The sequence below is a fragment of the Amblyraja radiata genome, chromosome 31 (genome assembly GCF_010909765.2).
Source record: "Amblyraja radiata isolate CabotCenter1 chromosome 31, sAmbRad1.1.pri, whole genome shotgun sequence".
In the NCBI taxonomy this organism is placed as follows: Eukaryota; Metazoa; Chordata; class Chondrichthyes; order Rajiformes; family Rajidae; genus Amblyraja; species Amblyraja radiata.
In genome coordinates, this window is record NC_045986.1 from 25,050,853 (window position 1) to 25,073,625 (window position 22,773).

General features: G+C 42.5%; 2 protein-coding genes across 5 annotated transcripts in view; one reads left to right on the plus strand and one right to left on the minus strand.

Moving 5' to 3' along the window:
- Positions 1–585: 585 nt before the first annotated feature.
- Positions 586–20,297, minus strand: zbtb48 (zinc finger and BTB domain containing 48). Of its 3 annotated transcripts, none has more exons than XM_033048151.1 (10): positions 20,056–20,297; positions 15,728–16,697; positions 13,756–13,867; positions 11,096–11,188; positions 6,565–6,651; positions 5,401–5,555; positions 3,666–3,802; positions 2,638–2,802; positions 2,030–2,118; positions 586–985 (listed from the first exon to the last, which is right to left on the minus strand). In XM_033048151.1, the coding sequence occupies exons 2-10, from the start codon at positions 16,693–16,695 to the stop codon at positions 662–664; spliced, it is 2,130 nt and encodes a 709-aa protein (XP_032904042.1). In that variant the 5' UTR covers positions 16,696–16,697; positions 20,056–20,297; the 3' UTR covers positions 586–661. The 3 variants fall into 3 exon arrangements, with proteins under 3 accessions (XP_032904042.1, XP_032904041.1, XP_032904043.1); XM_033048150.1 differs by lacking the exon at positions 20,056–20,297 and adding an exon at positions 19,046–19,359; XM_033048152.1 differs by lacking the exons at positions 2,030–2,118; positions 20,056–20,297 and adding an exon at positions 19,046–19,363 and having other exon boundaries at positions 767–985.
- A 530-nt stretch (positions 20,298–20,827) lies between these two features.
- The window catches only part of rpl22 (ribosomal protein L22), a 65,594-nt gene continuing 63,648 nt past the window's right edge, over positions 20,828–22,773 (plus strand). The window contains exon 1 of one of the 2 annotated variants that reach the window (XM_033048156.1): positions 20,828–21,058. In XM_033048156.1, the coding sequence (XP_032904047.1) occupies positions 20,870–21,058 (189 nt within the window). In that variant the 5' untranslated portion in view covers positions 20,828–20,869. The remainder of the gene's footprint in view (positions 21,059–22,773) is intronic. The other variant, XM_033048159.1, reaches the window with a different exon arrangement.

Here is a 22,773-nt window from a genome sequence, read left to right on the forward strand (position 1 = left end):
TGAGTCTGAGGTTGGGGGAAAGTAAAGGCAGGAAAGATAAAGAGGGGGCAGAACATGGTGGTGCTGCTGTGAGCAACCATGATAAATCATTGGTCAACTATGATTTTGCATGGACATCAATTACAAGAGCTTAAAAGATTAAAACATATTTCTCAGTGCTGGTTTAATGACTATGTCTGTTTTTAATATTGGCTGATATTACTCTCCCCGCCTGCACCTCTGCAGGTCCATGCATTGTCAGGCTGTTTCTGGGATTTTGGGCACACAGCACTGCAGTATTTTTCAATTTTAAACTTCAACAATATTTATTCAGAGGTTGTACCAAAAAGTGTTTTATAATCAATATAAGAGACTTTTTTTTAAACATGCAGTGATATTCCTTATTGAGATGAATAATCTGTTTAGTTTGGACTGTTAGCAAGGGCCCGGGCCCTCGTGTTTTAACAGTGACGCCTCAAATGGAAGAGTTCCCTGACGTTTGACTGGAGTACATGCCTAAGTTAAGGTATAAAAGGAGTTTTTTTTTTACTGAAGAGACTGCTGATGAATGAAGCTACTGAAAGAGTAGAAATGGCAGTCAGCAAATACTTATAAAATCATTTTATTTACATGCTTCGTAAGAAGTTAATTTTAAGGTGATTCATATTGGGGCAACAGGTCGCTATATCTCAACGATGGTAATCTCCTCTACATAAGTGTCTGTTTCACTGGCCGTTGACATCACATTCTCTTCTGGGTGGTAGTTTCCATTGTCCAGGAATCGCTGGACAGAGAGTTCTCTGGTGTCCGTGTTCTGACTGGTCAGCTCTTTTGTATCTGTGGGAGGAGGAGCAGCAGCCACAGATGGCTGGTCTGCTTGAGGAGCTTCGAGCACCTCCGTGTCTCCCTCTTTCTCATTAGGAACGATAAGATTCCGAAGCCTCCTCTGACGGGGACTGTAGTTTTCCACTCGCCCGTGTATGTCCATGTGTCTTCTCAGGTGAGCCTATGTTTGAGAAAATTCACATTGGTAGCACATCAAAGGATCTACTCCATATTTACAGTGTCTTTAATATAGCAGCAGGTCCTGAGGTGTGTCATAGAAACAAAGACCAACATGGAACCACAAGGAGACATTAGGACACTAGCTAAAAGTTAACTAGGCATATATTAATAACTCGGATAATTATGTGACAGTTTAAGGTGAGTAGTGCTTAAGACCAAGACAGCAAGAGGAAATGTAGAGCAAACATGATAGATTGAGCAAAAAGTGGGGAAACAGCCTAGAGGAGGGTTGGCAGGAAGGATGCACAGGGTTGAGAGGTGCTGAAATAAAAACGGAAATGCTGGATTCACAAACCTGTGGATCTTCAATCTGAAAATGTTAACCATTTCTCTTTCCACGGATGCTGCCTGACCTACTGAGTGCTTTGAACACTGTTTTGGAATTACAGCAACTGCAGTTTTTAATTTTCAATTATCAAAGGGAATGGGTTGTTTTGGAGTTTGTGATAAAGGTCAAATACAATTGTTTATCGTCATAACTACCTAAAAGACAAACAGAGCTGGAGTTTTGAAAAATAAAATTCTTAAAGTTCTTCCTTTAAAATACTGCCAGTGTCCCATTTTATTGCACCATTTTCTAAGTGTGCTTCTACACCTGCTTAGATCACTTGCTTCCCAATGAGTAGCTAAATAGGCACCAAGGTTAAATGGAGTTAATTATATCAAATAGATCAGGTAAAAGCTGACCTGTCAGCTGAACAAATCTATGGGTTATGCTCCACGTGAATCTCTCCAGTCCATCTCAGCTTATCACCTCTGCTTTCTCCCTCACAACCTTTGCCAACTTCCCTTTAGATAGATGTGCCAATCGGCACAGGTACTACAGTTCAGGCTATGAAATGGAATCGCTGAGTTTCACTCGATTGGCAGTGCTTGGCCCAAACACAACCACCTCTCCAGGTAATCACAATGCAGGAGTGAACAAACAATCATTTGAACAACTCTGTTCTACTTTAAAGTGTCTCAGCACTCAAGGAGGACTCACCTGTCGAGTGAATTTGTAACCACATTCACTGCACTCGAACTTCCTCACCCCTTTGTGTCTTCCGACATGAACACGCAACTGATCAACGGCTGGAATAAAGATGGAACATCTTAAAACTGAATGTCAACACTGACCTCAACACCCTTCCCGAGAGCAGAATTCCCCAGAGATTTAGCCTTCTTTCTGGAATGGTGTGGAAATAGCTGACACAGAGTTGTATCAGTGCCATACAGCCACCTATATTGGACCTTGGTTGAATGCAAGAGGGAAATCAATCACAAAGTAGTTGGAAAGGGGCTTTCTAACCAATTTTCCCCACGATTCCTGGAATACAAGTCCCTTTCCTACTAATTTCGCTGCAAAGTGACAAATTTCAGATGTATTGATGAGGGGAATCGATCAGGTGTGCAGCAACACACCTGGACAGTTAAGTTATGGTGGGGAAGGAAGAGTAAACACAGAGAATGGAGTTATCCTGTTTTGGTGTTAATATTAGCTGCTGTGTTGGAGGTTAATCCTATTCATGGGGATTGGAGAGAGGATGAAAAAGCAGAGCAAGGCTAGAACTCGTAACAAATAACTCCTAATTCCAGCACAACCAGCTTTACCTTTGAAGGTCTTCCCACAGATGTTGCAGTCGTGCGGGCGACCCTCCTGGTGCTTGCTGGCCATGTGACGATGGAGAGGTCCCCTCTCCGTAAACCTTCGGTTACAGATCTCACAGCCAAACGGCCGCTCACCCGTGTGGGTCCTATTGTGTTTGTCCAGACTCGCTGGTGAAGATAGGAGATTGTTAATACAGTACAAAATGGTGATTACTTTCCAAATTTCAGGATCAAAAATCACATACCCTAAATTCACTTGGTTTTCCTGCAGCGCTCTCCTAGATACTCCATAAAACCATTTTCTTATTCATGCTTGGGACAAGGACATTGGTAAAGATATCTTCCACTGTCTGCCTCTGGATGCCCAGAGGTGGAAGTGGACATTCATCTGGAACTGTTAAAACCCACACAAGAAAGCAGTTCCATTGCTGCAGGAGGAGTTGTATATCTCAAATAGGCATTTCTAAAAAGGACTGTGGACCAGCTAGATTTAACATCTTAGTAATACTTTTTAATGGCATTGGCTGTTATTCATCTGTGGAAGGCATCTCACAGCCCAGTCTTCAGTAATCATTGAGTGAGTGGTAGAAACAAGGAACTGCAGATGCCGGTTTACCTAAAAAATGGAAGTACTGGAATAATGTAGTGGGTCAGGCAGCATCCCTGGAGAACATGAATAGGTGACATTCCAGGTCAGGACCCTTATTCTTCAGAAAGATCCTGACCTGAAATATCACCTATCCATGTTCTCCAGGAATACTGCCTGACCTGTTGAGTCACTCCAGCACTTTGTGTCTTTTTTAAAAAATTACTTGAGAGCAGAAGCCCCAGCTGACCCCTTTCCAGTCCAGCAGAACAGATTCTTTGCTGCACTCAAGAGTGGCCGAGGTACCTAACCAACTCAGAGCACCAGGACTAGAATTGCCTTACTGTAGTACCGGCTGATGAATCTATCCACCCTGCTGCCGTGGGATCCTTCGTTAGAGACACAGGATCTAAGTTGGGTTCCTCACGATCCACGAGGCACTCACCTTGGATCCTGAAAGTCTTCCCACACAAATGACATTGGAATGGTTTCTCCCCTGTATGCGTCCGCAAATGCACATTCAGATTGCCCTTCTGGGTGAACCCACGGTCACAGAATTCACAAATGTATGGCCGTTCATTCCTGTAACACCAGTGCAAAAATAAAGTGAATGTTAACCTTCTCCACCAATCCGTCTCCTACTGCAACCAATGGCACTAAAACATTTGGCTGTGTGTGGCACATCCAACGACCACTTTTCCCATCTCTATAACACTGATGACACTTGGATAATAGTTTTAAACATTTTTGGAATATTTTAAAAGAAACATCCATGGAAATGTTTTTATTAAAAAAGATTGGTTGCTATATTTTGCAGTTGAGATGATTTAAGTAATTGCTCCACACAGCTCGAGACTGGCCAGCAACCATTAATCCCCTTCCTAAACCTCAACAAATCAGAGACACAGGAGCAGTGGAAAAACAACTTTAGAAAGAAGAGCAATGGCCTTTAATCACACAATTGACAGTTCAGAATCATGTAGCCATCGTACCTGTGCCTACTCGCTCTTAAAGACCTGTCCAGTTAGTCCCACTCCTGGACTCTTTCTTTATGAGTCGACAACTTCCATTGTTGCAGTCATTCCTCCCCCCTCCCCCGAAAGTCACTGCTCTCATGCTCTCATTACTTTCATCTGGTGAATCCCAGACACACTGCACATCTATCTGCTGGTTCTTATCGGAATTTTACCTTAACATTAAAATAGTTTTGAAATTGTAATGAAACTGACAGGCCTGGAGTAACTGTATCAGTTTGTAATTATCACTATGCTGGGCCAGTGATATTTTGCTGCTCATCTCGTATCCACCAATTGTACAAACAGGAACCAGAAACATAATCCTGCGTTATTACCAAATATTAGAAAAATAATTTGTTTCACTGTTGAAAATGTGTAATTAAGGAACTGGAGCATCTAAATCAGCCTGGCAGTTGACTTTTGTGCTGTCTTATTTATTAGTATCTCAATCACATGCAGTAGATATGCTGGCTATGTGGTTGTAATGGGACACACTGTTCCTGCTCCCTACGTATAGGAGACTAAGGTGTACGAACAAGTGAGCTAACTAAGGGTGCACCAGTGCATCTTTTGATTTTTTAAAATAGTAAAATTCAGTTGTATGTAAATTAATTTGCACAGGCCTAGTTTTTGAACCTAGTACAAAAGATACATTTTAACAATAGAAGGCTTACATTTGAGAAAGGTCTCTATCCATTCATTTCTCTCAGGTCACCAGCTAATTACAATTAATTTTGAGCCGTTGCCCAGTCCATCCAAAATCTCTCCATAAATGCCCCATGATTCTCTGCACACCCAACCCGTTTCAAAGATATTGATTTTACTGGAATAGTTCACTATTTTGTTTTCTAATGTTTTATTCTGTTAAGTTCACATTGACGGTTGAACTATTAATTTGTGTAACAAGGAACTGCAGATGCTGTTTTACACTGAAGATAGACAAACAATGCTGGAGTAAGTCAGCGGGTCAAGCAGCATCTCTGGAGAAAAGGAATGGGTGACATTTGGGTCAAGACATCTTCATCAGACTTATTCATTTGGACCATTTGATCTTCCCAGCTCCCAGCATTTCAAAATGTTAGCTAAATGAGGTGCTGTGCTGAACTCACCCACGTGCACCCCTCGCTGGTTAAGTAATGGGAAGCCGCTGCACACGAACTGTACCTGTGCTTGGACTTGATGTGCATCTGCAGGCCATGGCGGGTGGAAGCCCTGTGACCACACTCCTCACACACAAACAGCTTCTCTCCCTGGTGTCTGGACAACTCATGCTGATGCAAGTCGTTGCGGGAGAGGAAGCATTTGGAACAAGCAGGACACTGAAAATCAAGACACACTACACGTTAGTTGTTTACCAATCCATCTTTGCAGTAGCGGGGAGGGTGTTACCGTGTCATAGAGCGAGACAGAATCACACAAGATGACAGATTCACAGTGAGTGAACAATAACTCCGACTGGGTTACAGTGAGCAGTTGAGGATAAGAGACCATTCTCCACATGAAATCATACCAAGCACACAAAAGCATTTTCAACTATCCCAGTTATGCCCACTGCTGAACATCTATGTATTTTCCAGCAAGTTCACCGAGTAGTTATCAAACTCCAAGGATCGGATCACTAAGATCGCCCCTCACACCTATCTGGTTTCCCTGGGCTGCTATTTGCTAAATCAATACCAACCAAAACTTGAAGCAAGCTGGTGATGCATTTACCAAATGAGCCCTTGATATTCTTTGCTAATCCTTTGTGATATTTGATGCGTCTCCTCTTCGCGGATCCCTCCATTTGGAACCCTCTCGTTTCACAATCTAAAATCAAACTCACCAGTGGTGCCGTGTAGTTGCCAAGTGCCATAACTCCAGCATGCCCTTCAGCAATAGAAATGCATTTACCAGCATTGTTCAAATGTTACACACTAGAATTTAAAAATCTCAGGGCAGCAAATGAATGGGGAACTCCAGGTGCCCCACAATGAGCAAATTATTCCCAATTGGAATTGGTCTGTTGTGGTCATTGGGTCAAACCTCTGGAAGATCAGACCAAAGAAAGCAAGGCCACCTCGGAATCCACATCTAATCACCCTTGACTGAGGGACAGTGCAAGAAAAGTGCTTTGCGGTAATGCCCATTCCTGTCCTACAGCATTTACACCTCTCCTATTTATACATCCCTTTTTCTTTTTCATTTTCATGTACCCATCCTACTTCAGTTTGCTATTCATCTCACAATGATGCTATCCAGGTTTGCCTTTATCAAAAGTACCTTGTTTGTGGGGCTCTCGTTTGCTAGCGAGAGAATATAATGTTAAACTTACTTTTTTTTACTCACCGGGAATGGTTTTGGTGCGCCGTGAGATTTAATCATATGACTCTGCATGTCTTTCTTCTGCATGAATTGCTGAGGACATGAGGGGCACTAGAAGGGTTAAAACATGCAGAAAATTAGAGTTGCAGGGAGGTGTTACCTGTATTAAAAAACATGTTTCCAACATCAGGAATGGCAGTGTGGGATCTCTGTGCTAAACATTTGTGGCACAGTGATCACATCTACAGCCCAATAGTGTTTGGTTCCTGCAGTACATATTCACAGATTATCCCTGCATCAACTGTCTATACTAGGCATGTTCTTTGGAATTTCTATTACCATTCAGTAAATAATGTAATAACTCTTTAAAAACTGGTTGGACTCCTACTGCAGTAATAAGGTCAACTCTGGTCATTTTAAAGATGTCAATGCTTTGGAAGGAGTGCAGAACCAATTTGCTGTAAAGGTAACAGGGATAATGAAATGTTGATGTTAGCTTCTCCGTGTGCCTGTTCTCCTTAGACCAGAGAACTGCTCACTTGCTTGGAAAGGAGGTTGAGGGAGAACTGAACCTAAACAGATTCAGAAGAAAAGGAATCAAAGATGCAAATGAAAAACAAAACAATATGGGCCATGTTTTGAAGGCAGAGGAAACCAAGGTTAGAAAATGGAACAAAAAAGTATTTATGTATTTAACTACATGTACTTGAGATATTTATATATTTCACTATGAGGGAGTCCAGGCAGAAGTACAGGAACCCCCGAGAAGCGTCAACTCTGGGTGTTACCGATACACCGGTGGCAGTTCAACATTCAGGGGAGGGATCACAAAAAATAAGATACAAGCTGAAGAAACACTTCTACATGTGAGCAGGAAAAATATGTCCAATGAAGCAATATTAATTGAACTGAAAAGCAAATGATAAATGAAACTCCTGTAAATGCACTTACACAGACAGAAGCAGAAGATCAAATGTGAAGGAAGTTTCTGAGAATTGCAAAATAAACAGTGGCAGAGGAACTTCCATTAATCAGTGTAAATTAGAAAAGTATTATTTTTAAAACGCTCCACAATTCTTAAAGTGCATTCTGAGCAAATAATATGCAGCTAGCACTGGAATGAATTGCAATGCAAAGTCTGGGGTTAAAGCTAATCAGGAGAACAGGGTATTGGGAAAATGCCATGATTCTGAATTGCTCTTTTAGATCAAAGGCAAAATAATTCTACTGAGATGTAATGTAACTAGAGGAGTGTAAACGATTATATGAAGGAGAATGGGCAACACGGTAGTGTAGTGGTAGAGCTACTGCCTTACAGCGCCTTGGACCCAAATTCAATCCTGACTATGGGTGCTGTCTGTACATTCTCCCCGTGACCTGCACGGGTTTTCTCCGAGATCTTTGGTTTCCTCCCACATTCCAAACACTCCTGGTCTGCACGGACTCGGTGGGCCGAAAGGCCTGTTTCCGTGCGGTTTCTCTAAACTAAACTAGAATCAAGATCAGAGCAATGGGTCCTATTCAAGCAGAGTATTTGGGTTCAGGGAAAAGAGGAAAAGGGAGTGGATCTTCCAAATCCAAAATCCTAGAAATCCAAAATAAATACTGAAAATACCCAGCAGCTTAGGCAGCAAGCTGTGCAAAGAGCTTCCAATGAATGACCTGTCATCAGAATTTGCAAAAGGTGGAAATCAAACATGGCCTGGGTATCAGATGAGGAGGGTTGAAGAGAAGATCTAAACATTGTTATAACTGGGGGATATAGAACACTGGAATGTTAACTCTGCCTCCCGCATTCACCTCTCGCATCTCTTTTTTTCCCCAAATCTAGTTCCCTGGATGTAGAACAAAAGCAGGAGGAAGCAAAAGATAGGGAAACGTATACAGCATAAAACCTTGGAGAATAAAACTACTGAGATTAAAATAGAAAGAAAAACTGCAAGAGGTCATAAAATAGTTGGCAATAGAAATATCAAAAGAATACTTGAGTAAAATAAAAACTAAGGAAAGACTAGGACCTACTAGGAACCAAAGAAGGCACCTCTCTGGTGGTGGTAAGTGGGTATCATTCTCAATGAATACTATGTGTGTGTCCTCATAAAATGGAACAATGCAGATAGTCTAGTAATGGAATAGGAGAGTTAAGATATTGTATCGGATAAACTTGGCAAATGACAAAACTGCACGGGATTTAATTCTTTGAAAGTAGACACAAATCATAAGGCCAGAACTAAATGCATCCCAGACCACTACGAAAAGGGAAGAAATAAAAGGTTCGGACCATTTTCAAATGTCTCTGGACATGGGCAAGGTGTCAGAAACCAGGAGAACTATTGCACCATTGTTTGGAAAAAAGATGGGAAAGGGTTTAACAGAGTATTTGATTGCCACAATCCAACTTCAGTAGTGGGAAAGTCCCTGAAAACACTGAATAGATTAATCAAGGATCATCAGCATGGATCTACAGTACATGAGCATTGTGTCTAGATTCAGATTCTAACTAATACGATTAAGTTTTGAGCAGATATCAAGGAGGCTAGAGGATAGCACAAAACAATACCGATGTTACACATGAAGATGTTGGCAAAATCCACATGTCAAATGGAATTGCCCTGGATCTTAATTTTCACCCCACTGGTCTCTGCAATCAATGAGTCACCCTTCACAATTTTCATCAGCTCCAACGAGATTTCACTTCCCAGACACATGTCAGCATTTCAAAAGGATCACTTCCTTCGAGACTCTTTGATCTCTCTCTCTGCTCTTCCGTCTCCACCAACCACTCATCTCACGGCACTTTCCCACACAGGAAATGCGAAACATGCTCTTTCACCTCTTCTCCACACACTCAAAGACGCAAACAATCATTTCAGCTGAAGCAATGATTCATGTGGGCATTTTCCCAATCTTATTTTATAGCATTCAGTGTTCCCAATGTGGTCCCTCTACAACGGAGATGTAGATTGGGCGATCGCTTTGCTGGTACAGAGCCACTCTCTGTGGATTCAGCCTGTGGGAGTAGCACTGCTCTTTCAATTGCCTGCCACTTTAATTATCCATCCCACTCTGACCTCCTGCACTGTTACATTGAGGAACTATGCAAACTTGCTGAACACCTCAACAACCGTCTGGATACATTGCAGTCTGATTAACTCAATTTCAAATTCACCAGCTCTAGGTAACTTGCTCTTTCTTTCAGTCTGTCTGTATTAGACCACCGGGTGGCGCCAGCAATGGCTGCCTCGCTAACAGTCTGTCTCGTCCATTCCTTCTTTGTGTTTTATAGAATGTGTTGAATGTATGTTTTAGTGTTCTTTAAACTTTTTTAAATCTCTTACCTCGACGGAGATGCGATTTTTTTTGTATCTTATCTCTGTCCGCACTGCGGCCTAACATCGTGGAGTAGGCGGCCTCTGCTGGAGACAGACTTCGGGAGGACTCCAACCGCAGGAGCCTGCAGGACTTACCATCGTGGAGCTTGCGATCTCCTTGCCAGGGATCGACCTTGGAGCTCCAACCGCAGGAGCCTGCGGACTTTAACATCGTGGAGCTCGCGGTCTCTGGACAGGGACTGACTTCGGGAGCTCCAAGCCGCAGGAGCTTCGACCGCCCCGACACGGGAGCTTCGATCGCCCTGACGCAAGGGCCTCAACCACCGGCTGCGGGAGCCTCGATCGCCCCGACTGCAGTTCGACTGCCCCGACCACGGGAGAATAAAGAGGGAAGATGATTGGACTTAATTGCCTTCCATCACAGTGAGAAATGTGGGGAATCTGCTGTGGTGGGTGTGTATGTTAACTTTTATGTAGTTGTGTGTCTTGTTGCTTTTTTTTAGCATGGCTGTAAGGTAAATCGAATATCACTACTTTAGTTGGTATACCTGACAATAAACTACCCTGAACCTTGAACTGTTAGTTCTGCTTCACATCCAGCTGTGATTTTAGCTAATTTTTTCTCCCAGGATTTGCATGGCCCAAGCTGCTGGGCATGTCCCACAGTCCTGCTAATAGTGACAGGCATATAACTTTGGTCCTGTCTATTCCTCCACCACTTTCCCAGCAACTTTAAACTAACGTGCATTCCCTCTTTTCCAGTTCTGATAGTTTGGCCTGCAATGTTAACTCTCTTTTCACAACTGCTGCCCACCTTCTGAGCGTTCCCAGAATTTTCTAATTTTATTTCCAATTTCCCACATCAGAAGGATAATTTTCTGATTTATTTTTCCACGTGGCAGACTGATCTTTAATGAGAAAGCTCAGGGGATCCAAGGGACAGTAACAAGTTGGATTGAATTTGGTTTGTATGATAAAAAGCAAAGAATAATAATTGTCTTAAGTTTTGGGAGCCAGAGGGCTTTTTCCAGTTTGATTCCAAGAAACTCAGTCCTAAATAATTTACCTTGTGTACTACATATCAACGTTTTAGCATTAAGCTTTTTTTCCACACACCCTTCCTCCTTGTCTAACTCAGGCTTAATTGTAGCTCCAGAAGCGAACTCAGCTGAGACCCGTTAACTCAGTACAAATCAGTCAGCCTGAAAATAATAAGGACCTACCTTGAAGGGCATCTCACCTGTGTGAGATACCAGGTGGTTCCTTAGCTCAATCCTTCCTGTAAATGTCTGGTTACATTCAGGACAAGTGTAAACCTGTGGGGAAGTAAAGCATTTAAGATTGTGGTCAGAATTATATCTGTATAAAGAAAGAAGATGCCCAAGAGGCCAGTTTGTACATTGCCTTCAAGTTGCCGTAACTTCCTAACAGAATACAGCATGGATAGAATGGGCACTTGCAAGGAGTTTACAGATGATGGTAGGTTCAGTCAAAAGCAAGTTTGAGGATTTCTGCAACTGATGTAGACAAGGACAAATGCCAGAGGCAGAACACAACACAAGGTGGACTGCAGCAATGAGCCTTTGTATAGAATTGTAGATAAAAGACTCAAATTTATAAAATGGATCAACATATGATAAGCGTTTGACAGCACTGAGCCTGTACTCGCTGGAGTTTAGAAGAATGAGGGGGGACCTAATTGATATGTATCGAATAGTGAAAGGCTTGGATAGAGTGGATGTGGAGAGGACGTTTCCACTAATGGGAGAGTCGAGGACTAGAGGTCATTGCCCCAGAATTAAAGGACTTTCTTTTAGGAAGAAGATGTGGATGAATTTCTTGAGTCAGAGGGTGGTGAATCTGTGGAATTCTTTGCTACAGAAGGGTGTGGAGGCCAATGGATATTTCTAAGGCAGAAATAGATAGATGCTTAATGTCAGGGGTTATGGGAGAGAAGGCAGGAGAATGGGATTACGAGGGAGATAGATCAGTCATGATTAATATACAGAGAAGACTTCATGGGCCGAATGGCCTAATTCTTTGAAGTGTCCACCGGGTGGTGCCGTCAGCAATGGCAGCCTCGCCAACAGTCTGTCTGTCTTTCTTGTTATTTTTAGTGTTTTAAAAGTATATGTTAATGTTCTCTGGTTTGTTTTATGTGGGAGGGTGGGGAGGGGGTCGGTGGAAACTTTTTTCAATCTCTTACCTTGCCAGAGATGCAACTGTTTTCCAGATCGTATCTCCGGTCAGTCTGCGACCTAACATCATGGAGCTGGCGGCCTTGCTCAAGACTGACTTTGAGCCCCACCGCGAGGCAGTGGACTTACCATCGGAGCCTGCGATCCCTTGCCTGGGATCGACGCTCCAACCGGCCTGCGGATTTCAACATTGAGCCGCTTGTAGTCTCGGTTAGAGACTGATGTCGGGAAGCTCCAAAGTCGCAGGGGAGTCGAGATCCCCCCCGATGCGGAGGGCTCGACCGTCGGTTGTGGGAGCCAAGATTGCCCCGACAACGGAAGGCTCGAGTGCCCTGACCGTGGGAGACAAAGAAGGGAAGAAGATTGAACTTTATTTGCCTTCCATCACAGTGAGGAATGCGGAGGAGTCACTGTGGTGGATGTTTATGTTAAAAATTTATTTGGGTGCCTTGTTGCTCTTTATTGGTTGTCTGTATGGCAAATGAAATTCCTGGTATGTTGCAAAACATACTTGGCTAATAAAGTACTATTGTCATTATGATTCTGTTCCTATCACTTATCACCTTATAAAGCCACCTGCAAAATCTTAAAAATTTCAAAGACTTCCGAGCTAAACAAGTAATTTTCAAGATGTGTAGCAAGGAACTGCAGATGCTGGTTTACACCGAAGATACACAAAATCCAGACATTGCAGGAATCAAGGACAGAATTTGAAATTAGATCTTAGTGGCGAAGGGGCCAGACCACAAAGCATGAATGAACAGGATTTCTAGATATAGTCATGATATTTCAATGTCATACCCAAGACTTACAAAACCTACAATATAGCTTGAAATGGCCTTTTTAGAGTGGAGACAGATGTCAGAATTTACCTCAAATACATAGCTTGCCCACTTGCAAGGCTGAGGCTGAAACCCATCACAGAGATTAAGGTACAGAATTTACACCAGGACTCCAGTGTTGCACAATATATTTTAATAACAGCATTATGTTTAAATTCTGTCTGCTTTTTTAGCTGCTAAAAGATTCAACAACATTGGAGGTTGAGGGAAGACTTGATTAAATTAAGAGAGGCATAAACAGGGTAGACAGTCACAACCTTTTCCCCAGGGTGGAAATGCCCAAAACGAGAGGGCATATGCTGAAAGTGGGGGTGGGGGGGGGGGGGTCTAATGGAGATGTGTAGGGCAAGTTATTTTTTTACACAAAGAGTGGTGGGAGCCTGGAACACACTGCCAGGGGTGATGGTGGAGGCAGCAACGATAGTTCATTCAAAGTTAAAAACATTCTGGTGATTATCACACTACCCTTTGTAGTAGCTGCTATATTTCTGACTAAACTTTAAAAGAGTAATTTCTATAAATAGACTGTACATGAAGCAGTACAAATGAATGTCCCCATTTCTTTAATTCTTGTTCCTTTCAATTTGTTCAGACTTTAAACGCGATCAGAACAGATAATTATAATATAGGGTTTATTCCCCCAGATGACAACAGTATTAGTTACTAAATGCAGAAATTTAATAGGACCATTAAAACAAATTAGTCAATAAACAGGAGAGGCAAGAACTTCAAGAACAAATTGGTGCCAGAAATGCATGAATGTTAAAATATGATGACAAAATGAGGTAAAAATAAAAAGATCCTTGCAATTGAAAAAGTTACTGAGAAACCTGGATTCCATACCACTCCCGTCCTGCTGATGCAATTCCTAGCCTCGTGTTTAAGCAGATTTTCTTTCCTGAAGTAGCATTTTCCACACTTGCTGCATTTAAAGGGCTTCTCTCCTGTGTGTTTTCTAAAGGTTAAAAACACGTTAGAAATTAGTTTTAGAGTTACCAATATTAAATAAAGGCCACCTCAGTATTAGGAATACAATCATAAAATACACAAAAATCTGCAATATAAAGATAGTTACTCTCCATTTGTCTAGCTAAGTGCAGCACCATAAATATCCAAGAAATTTGAACTCCGTGTGGGACTAAACACCATCAGGATTAACAAACCATGCAACTGCTACAATCATTTATTTTCTTCACCACCAGTACAGTATGCCCGAATGCATACTATCAACACAATGCACTGCAGTTGTTCTCTTAAAGCTCCTCCCAACCTCACCAATTCCACCACCAAGGAGTACAACACCAAGGAGTACAAGGGCAAAGACATTTGACCAGTTAATGAGAGCAATAGAAACTCAGCGGGATAATCATCCAAATGAGCATATCTAGGTGACGGACACTCTACTGCAGAATTTCTGAAAGTACTTTGACATTAAAAAGAAAAGCCAAGGCAACAGAATAATTAAGCCCATATTGTGCCTTATTGGTTTAAACAGACATCATCAGCTCTGCCCCGGCATCAATTAAATTTTCCTGGAAAATCAATATCATTGCAATTATTTTAAAAACAGTATAGGAGCTCTTTTACTATTCTCTGCTATAGATACAATGAAACTTCCTTTAGCAGTCTTAATAAAAAATTAGGGGGTTTCCTGGTCAATGTACTTCAAGGAGGAGACTTATCAACACTTTCTCAAGGGCAGTAAATGCTGCCCTTGACTCAAATATCAACAATTCAGCAGAAATTGAATGGAATATAAGAAAATTGGAATTAACAGCCATTGGTCAGAATAGACAATAAACAATAGGTGCAGGAGTAGGCCATTCGGCCCTTCGAGATATGTGGAAATACGATTCAGTTTTACCATTTAAATTCCGAGATAGCAACATGTAACATTTCACAATTTTGAGTCGCAAGTGTTTAATTGACATATGTACAGACAACGGAAGAATTAAATGCTTACTAGTAGCAGCACATTAGCGTAGTTGGTAGAGCTGCTGCCTCACAGAACCAGAGACCCGGGTTTGATCCTGATCTCGAATACTGACCATGTCAGTTTGCATGTTCTCTCTGTGCGACATGGGTTTCCTATAGTTTCCTCAGGTTTGTAGGTTTATTGGCCTATGTAAATTGTCCTGATTGTGTAGCGAGTGGATGAGAAAGTGGGATATCATAGAATCAATGTAAATGGGTGATTGATGGTCAGTGTGAACCCGGTGGACTGAAGGGCCTTTTTCCATACTATATCTCTAAACTAACAGGCTTGCAAACACAATACTTATAGATAACATAATGAACAAAAAAAATAATTAATTAATTATTTTAAAAAAACAGTGCTAGTGCAAAAAGCCCGAAGTCCTTAGTGCAACCAAGTCAGTTCATAGTATAGTTAGTGTTTTGTGGTGTTCAACAGCCTGATGAATGTTGGGGCTACATGCACTAATCCTCTGGTGATAGAATTCAGATTGCTTGCTCAGATTCAACCATCACATCTGCGTTGCTTAGTCAAGCTTCTCCCCTCTCCACCCTCATCTTCTACTCCCATCCAAATGTGCCTTGGGTTCTCTTGTGAAGATTTCATCTTCTCCAAAAGATATAAAACAGAATAAGAGTATCTCTCTATAGCACGTTATTTTGCTTTAAAAAAAAGGATACTTCGGAGTAATTTCAGACCAGCAAATTTAACCCCAAACACAGATGGATTGTACATCGTTCTCACCATCTGCAATTGTTATTGCATTGCATTAATACCCACAGTTATACATTGCTCATGACTTTAACGACTAAAAATGGACCAGGAAGCCCATGAATTTACCTGTTGTGCACTTTGAGGTAATATTTGCTGAGGAACTTCTTATGACACGTTGGACACTCGATGGGTTCGCTCTTTCTGTTTGACGGGTCCGGGGCATTGCGCTTGGGTGTGCTCGCCACTAACGTGGTGTTTTCCAGCACGCCAGCTTTTCTCGGTCTCTTACAATTGTGTCTAGATGGAATGTAATCATGGTCCAGTTCACTCTTGTTCATACTTTCCTCATCGTCTTCCACTTTAATTATGTCCATGCTCGGGTCACTGGTACTCTCCACACTGTTCTCCTCACTGCTGTCTTCCGAGTTACTTTCTTTGGCTTTCTTCGGCTGTTTAGAACTTGGACTTATGTGGGATTTCGAGGAATCTCTAGATCTTTTCTGAACAACAAGTGATTTTATTTTGTCATTCTGTTTGTTAGTGCGCAACTCAAATGGATGTTTCTTGTTGCACCTGGTACTCCTTTTGCCAAATTGTCCAAAATCACTCTTTGTGATTAGTTCCTCGAGAACTTTGATTTCTCCCGTTTGTGTTGTAGTGTCCACTGGTGCCGTCACTGGTCCACATCCATCTGTTTGTTGGTCACACACGGGCTCATCACTCTTCCTCTCATCATCTGCAAACTTCTGCTGATAATGGTGACAAGCTTGAACTGCATCAGGAATTGAGAGTTCCTCTGCTGCATTTAGCACATTGGAAACATTTGTTTGCGTCAAATGAAGTTCGCCTGTGTATATAAAGTCAAACAGAAGGCCCAAAACACCAGAGCAACTCTCGGGAAGGTTGATTTCACTAGACGTGCCAGTTCCATAGATATTGTGGAAGAAATTACTACAGCAAGCCAGGATACTGCGATGTGCTTTCAAACAGTAGCCTCCTAGGTCCAGAGATACATCACAAAATTTACCATCTTCCCTTTGTTTGTTCAATGCATTAAGAATTTTCTTGCTGTGTTCAGAAAAATGGTCTTGCATATCTTTAAAAAAGACAAAAGCGAGTTATTCTTCCGGTTTGCAATAGATATGCTTAATACTGTTCTGTTAGCCACTTAGGATACAGCACAGTTTAAACAGAATCAAAAGATAACACATTTAGTGCATTCAATAGTAACCTTAAAAAGAGGGGGAAAATAGAGAAAGGCACAAGGGAATTGCAGAGAAAAGAGTTCGCGGGAGGAGCCTAATTGGACTGTTCTTTTCCAATTATACCACTATAGTTCTAAACACATCTCCAATTGTACCATCAAATACTCCTGAGGGAGGTATAGCACAATATTAATAGTTCCCCACACAGAGATGCAGTTTACCATGGCTCAATTAAGTATATCCATGGTATTTGTTGTTATTTCCTAGCCTGCACATCCAACAGTCATTATTTTCTATTTTTTTCCCCGCTGTTGCTCAAAATGTCACAAAGACAGTCCCTAGTTCCACGAATGTTTTGAGAGATTTTGAATGCCAAGGACTATTAATTCCTGTAAAAGTAAGGATTTTAATTAATTCATGTAAACTCGGCCACTTTCCATTGACGCCATAAACTAGAACAAACACAGCTACATCAATATCACAAGGTCTATATCGTATGTAGACACAAAATTCTGGAGCAACTCAGCGGGACAGGCAGCATATCTGGAGAGATGGAATGGGCGACATTTCGGGTCAAGACCCTTCTTCATACGGGCAGCCACGTTGTACTTGGGGCAATAAAGCAATATAATGTTTATTTAGAAGCTTAGCAATAAGCCCAGGTAATGGAAAGGTAAGGTTTGGCTCAACACTGAGTGACTGGTGAATGGATGCTCAATTGGGACTGACAGCAATTGAGAGTGACAGGAAAGAAAATCATTCTTTCAAATGTATCCACACTTTAACAACAGCACCAACGTGCTTGCAGATGAGAATTATTGTCATGACCAGAAAAAAATCTGACATTTTATACGGTGCTTTTCATAAAATGTCCGATTAAAAACATATTTGACAAAAAGAAAATCGGCCAGAAGCAAATCCCAATAAGTTCGATTCCAAAGAAACATGGGTTAGATTAATGGTTAAGAAAGAAACGAGGGAACAAAAATAACTAATTTATAGTTATTTTAAAGAGAAGTGCAGAGGATTCTGTCGGCTTCCTCTCAAAGTAATCTCCACAATAAACAAATCTATTCTCTCAACTGAGCTGTGCAGAAATATTTTTAGGCAGATGACTTGCAAATTGACTGACCATGATTTACTTGTTCTGCAGACACAAACATTTTATCGACAGTGCCAATTCATAAAATGTAGGAGCAGAATTCGACTATTCGGCCCACCACCATTCAATCATGTCTGCTCTATTTCTCCCTCTCAACCCAATCCTTCTGTCTTCTCACCGTAATCAATAACCTATAAATCTCCACTTTAAAAATACCCAGCAATTTGTTCTCACCAACATTTGTGGCAATGAATTCCACTGATTAACCACCCTCTAGCTAAAGTAATTCCACCTCAGCTCCATTCTAAAGGTACATCCTTTTATTCTGAGGCGTTGCCTTCTAGTCCTAGACTCACCCACTACTGGAAACATCCACTCCACGTTCAGTCTATCTAGGCCTTTCATTATTGGATAGGTTTCAATTAGATTCTTCCCCTCATCCTTCGAAACGACAGCGAGTACAGGCCCAGAGCCATCAATTGCTCCACAAGTTAACTCAATCATGCCCAGGATCATTTGCGTAAGACTCCTCTGGACACTCCCCATCACCAGCACAACCCTCCTCCCCAAAACTGCTGACAATATTTAAGATGTGTTCTCACCAGCACCTTATAAAGCCTCAGCATTACATCATTTCTTTTAGATTCTAGTCCTCTAGAAATTAATACTAACATTGGATTTGCTTTCCTTATTGCAGACTCACTTGCAAATTAATCTTTTGGGAATTCTGCACCAACACTCCCAAGTCCCTTTGCACCTCTGATTTATGAATACTCTTCCCATTTAGTAAACAGGCTATGCCTTTATTCCTTTTAGCAAAGTGCATGACAGTACAATTGATAGTTATACTTTCGGGAACTTAATGGGTTTTGATTTTCAAGAATCATTATTATTTTAAGCAAAAGTTTTTACAAAGTAATTCTAATTTTAAACAAAAATCCATACACTTAAATAATCAGTAAACAATTCAGATGCATGGAAAAGCATAACAAACATGCAGTCAGTGTCAAAACCTTGAGATGAGTGAAGACTGTTGACACCCAACAAACCATCGCAAGCAGAAGAGACTGAAGGCAATTGGCAACATTGAGAAGGTTATATTTTGCCTTTTGGACAATTCAGTTAAGGTTTCTGTACCTGAAAGGGGATGGTTTCTGCACAATTGGGGGCGAATGTGACAGGAACAAAGATCACGACGTGCGCTCTGCAGTAAAACTGCTCTAAACCATCTTGAAGCAGCTGTCAGAGGCTTCCTCCGAAATGCGCCTGCGCGGGCCAGCCGACCCCTGGCTGTGCAACAGCGCCGGGCATGCTGGGTGATGCAGTCCACCATAGTTTATTGCAAACTTTTTCCTCCACCCCTGTCTCAAATTTGCCTCGCTCCTTTTGGAGTATTTCCATTTGTGGATAATTGCCAGTCCTTTCGTTCGGTCCAGCCGTAAAATACAGCCCACAACAGCCCCTGCCCGTTGCAGCATCACAAAATGGCGACCGGGTCACGTGCTGACCCGCGACCTCGGCCGCCATCTTGAAATGATTAATCTTGTAACCATGGAGACTAAAACTAGAAACCAGCCAGAGTTAATATAACTTTCCCCAAGAATATATATCCATTTTTTGCTTTGCAAATGCAAGGCATGTCTCCATCATAATTTAAAGACGTCCAATTACAGGTTGTTATAACAAAAAACAGCCTTCAACTGACTCGTCATGTCTTTAAACAACCACATGGCCCGTTGAATAACATTAAAGTAGAATTCATGATAAAACAAAGTTTTAACAATATACAGGTAACATTCCTCGTGAGAATCAGAAAACCTCTGATGTAAAGTTACTGAACAATAACGCAACACCAAAGTACTGACCTAAAGATGTGCAATGTGTAAATATTCTCTCACTATCCATCCTGTAAACTCTCAGAATTGTATATGCTTCAGTGAGATCACCTTGGCTTTCATTCTTCTAAATGTAATTGACTATAGGCCCAATTTACTCAACCTTTCTTTTATTCATCAATCCTTTCAACTCGAGCATCAAGCCAGTGAACCTTTCCTGCATTGCCTCTATTCATTAATTAGTTAATGTAAGTATTTAACGTGTGCAAACAGTGAAATGTCTGCAATGCTAGCCAGTCAAATCATACTAACCTTAAATATGGGGATGTAAACTGCACAGTATTCCAGGTGCAATTTAACCAGAACCAAAGCCTAGAAAGCTTCCCTGTTTTTATACTCCATTTCTCGTGCAATAAACACCACCTTCGAGAAGTCTTCAAGTTTTATCTATTGGGAAAAGTTAAGCAGGGTTGGGAAACGAATAAAGTAGGAGGAGTCTCTTGAGAAGTATAAATATCAACATAAACCAAAGAGAGAGTGTGTAATGAGCATGCAACTGTATTATCCCTGGTTACATAGAAACATAGAAAATAGGTGCAGGAGTAGGCCATTCGGCCCTTCGAGCCTACACCGCCATTCAATATGATTATGGCTGATCAACCAACTCAGTATCCTGTACCTGCCTTCTCTCCATACCCCCTGATCCCTTGTTAGCCACAAGGGCCACATCTAACTCCCTCTTAAATATAGCCAATGAACTGGCCTCAACCACCTTCTGTAGTTGAGGTTCTCAAGTTCAAACACCATCTAGCCGAAAGTCTTCATCGCCCTGCACAAGGTGCTGGATGGCATATAGTACCTGACGCCTCCACCACCTACACTGACACTAGGTGTGGAGGATAGGTGGTCCCTGGCGCTTCCATCACCTGCACTGACACAAGGTGTGGAGGACAGGTAGTCCCTAGTACTTCCATCACCTGCACTGACACAAGGTGCCTACCTTGGTACCTGGCCAGGGTCACGTGGCGAGCGGGTGGCGCATCGCGGCTGCGCAGTGCGCGGTGGCGGCGGGGCTCGCGGCGCTTGGTGCGGGCTCTCGCGAGCGCGGGCGGGCGGGCGGGCGGCGATGGCGGGAGGCGGGCTGGTGGCCGAGGGTCGCCTCAGCGCCGCAAGCTTCGCGCTTGGAGTTTCCGTCGTCCTGCTGCCGGGCCTGACCGGCGCCCCGGCCACTCTCGCCGGCCGCGCCCAGCTGGCCATCTACCTGGCTGCCATCAACGTGCTACTGGTGCTGCTGTACCGGGGCTTTCACTATCAGGTAACGCTGGCGGCCGGGGCCGGGGGGACGGCGAGGGACGAGTCCCCGCTATATGCTGCAAGCAAAACCGTCGCCCAGCCCTGTGGAACTCATACAACAGTCAGCATAGGAACAGACCTTTCGGCCCACGATGTCTGTACCGAACATGATGCGAAGTTAAACTGATCTCTCACTGTACTTAATCCAAATCCCTCCATAATGCCCTGGACCCAAAACGTCACCCATTCCTTCTCTCCAGTGATGCTGTTTGTCCCGCTGAGATACTCCAACATTTTGTGTCTGTCCTCCCTCCATATCCATGTGCCTTTCCAAAAGTTCTACCACCAGCCCTGGCAGGCTGTAAAACAAAACTTGCCCCACACATTTGCTTTAAACTTTGCCCTACACATCTAAAGCATATGCCTTCTAGTCTTTTAAATTTCTACCCGGGGTGGGTGGGGGGGTCTGACTGCCATGTGTATCCCTCCCATCATTTCATATACTTCTATTAGGTCTCCCCTCTGGCATTACAGGGGGGGGGGAAACGCAATCTAACCGCTTAAAAGTTAATCTCCTCTAATCCAGGCAGCGTTTCTGGTAAATCGCATTTGCATCATATCCAAAGCTTCCACATCCTTTCTGCAATGGTGTACCAGAACTGCATGCAATACTCCAAATGAGGGCTAACCAACGTCCTATAAAGTTGCATCAAGACTTCCTGACTGTTGTGCTCGATGCCCCAACCAATGATGGCAAGCATACCATATGCTTTAGATAGGCACAAAAAGCTGGAGTAACAGTGGGACAGGCAGCATCTCTGGAGAGAAGGAATGGGTGACGTTTCGGATTGAGACCCTTATTCAGACTGGCTAGGGATATGCCTTCTTCATCACCTTATCAATTTGTGTTGCTACTTTCAGAGAATTATGGACTTGGACTTTAAGATCCCTCTGTACATTAATGCGGTCTTATCAATAGCCCCCGCTCTCCTCTGTTCCCCCCTGGACTTGCACCTATTTCTTCCCTATCCTTCCACCTATATTCCTTTCTCTAGCTTCACAATTCACAACTCTTTAATCCTACTGTCTACCTACCTACTTTCTTTACATCTCTGGCCTTTGTCCAGCCATCTGCCTATCAATCTGATGTCCGAAAGTGCAACTCTTGCTTGAATTAAACAATGGAATAATGAAATTCTAAATTAACAAGCGCATTAATGCAATGACACACAGATACCACATAATAATCAATAATACAATAAATGAATAACCATTATACTAGATAACATAGGAAATAGGTGCAGGAGTAGGCTATTCGGCCCTTAGTAATAGTGTAAGTATGTAGTGAAGCCAATGACAATCCACAGATCAGAGTTGCTGAGGAAGCAGCTGTTCTTGAACATGCTAGTCACAGTTCTAAGGCTCCTATACCTCCTTCCTGGTGCTGGGAGTGAGATGGCAGCATGGCCACGGTGGTGTGGGTCTTTGGTGATATTGGCTGCCTCTCGTTCCTGGGCATGCTGGTGCCATGCTGAGTTTTATGATGTAAGGTATTCCTCTCATGCAACACCCCAATACCAACATTATCCCTGATCCCTAACCTGCCGAGTTCCTCTAGCATTTTGTTGTTTACTCATTATCTTTTGGCATTAGTCTACCGCTATGCATGCTGGTCCTTCAGTCTTTCTACATTCCATCCCCCAACCTTGATACCAAAGCTGAGAGGGGTGGGTTGGC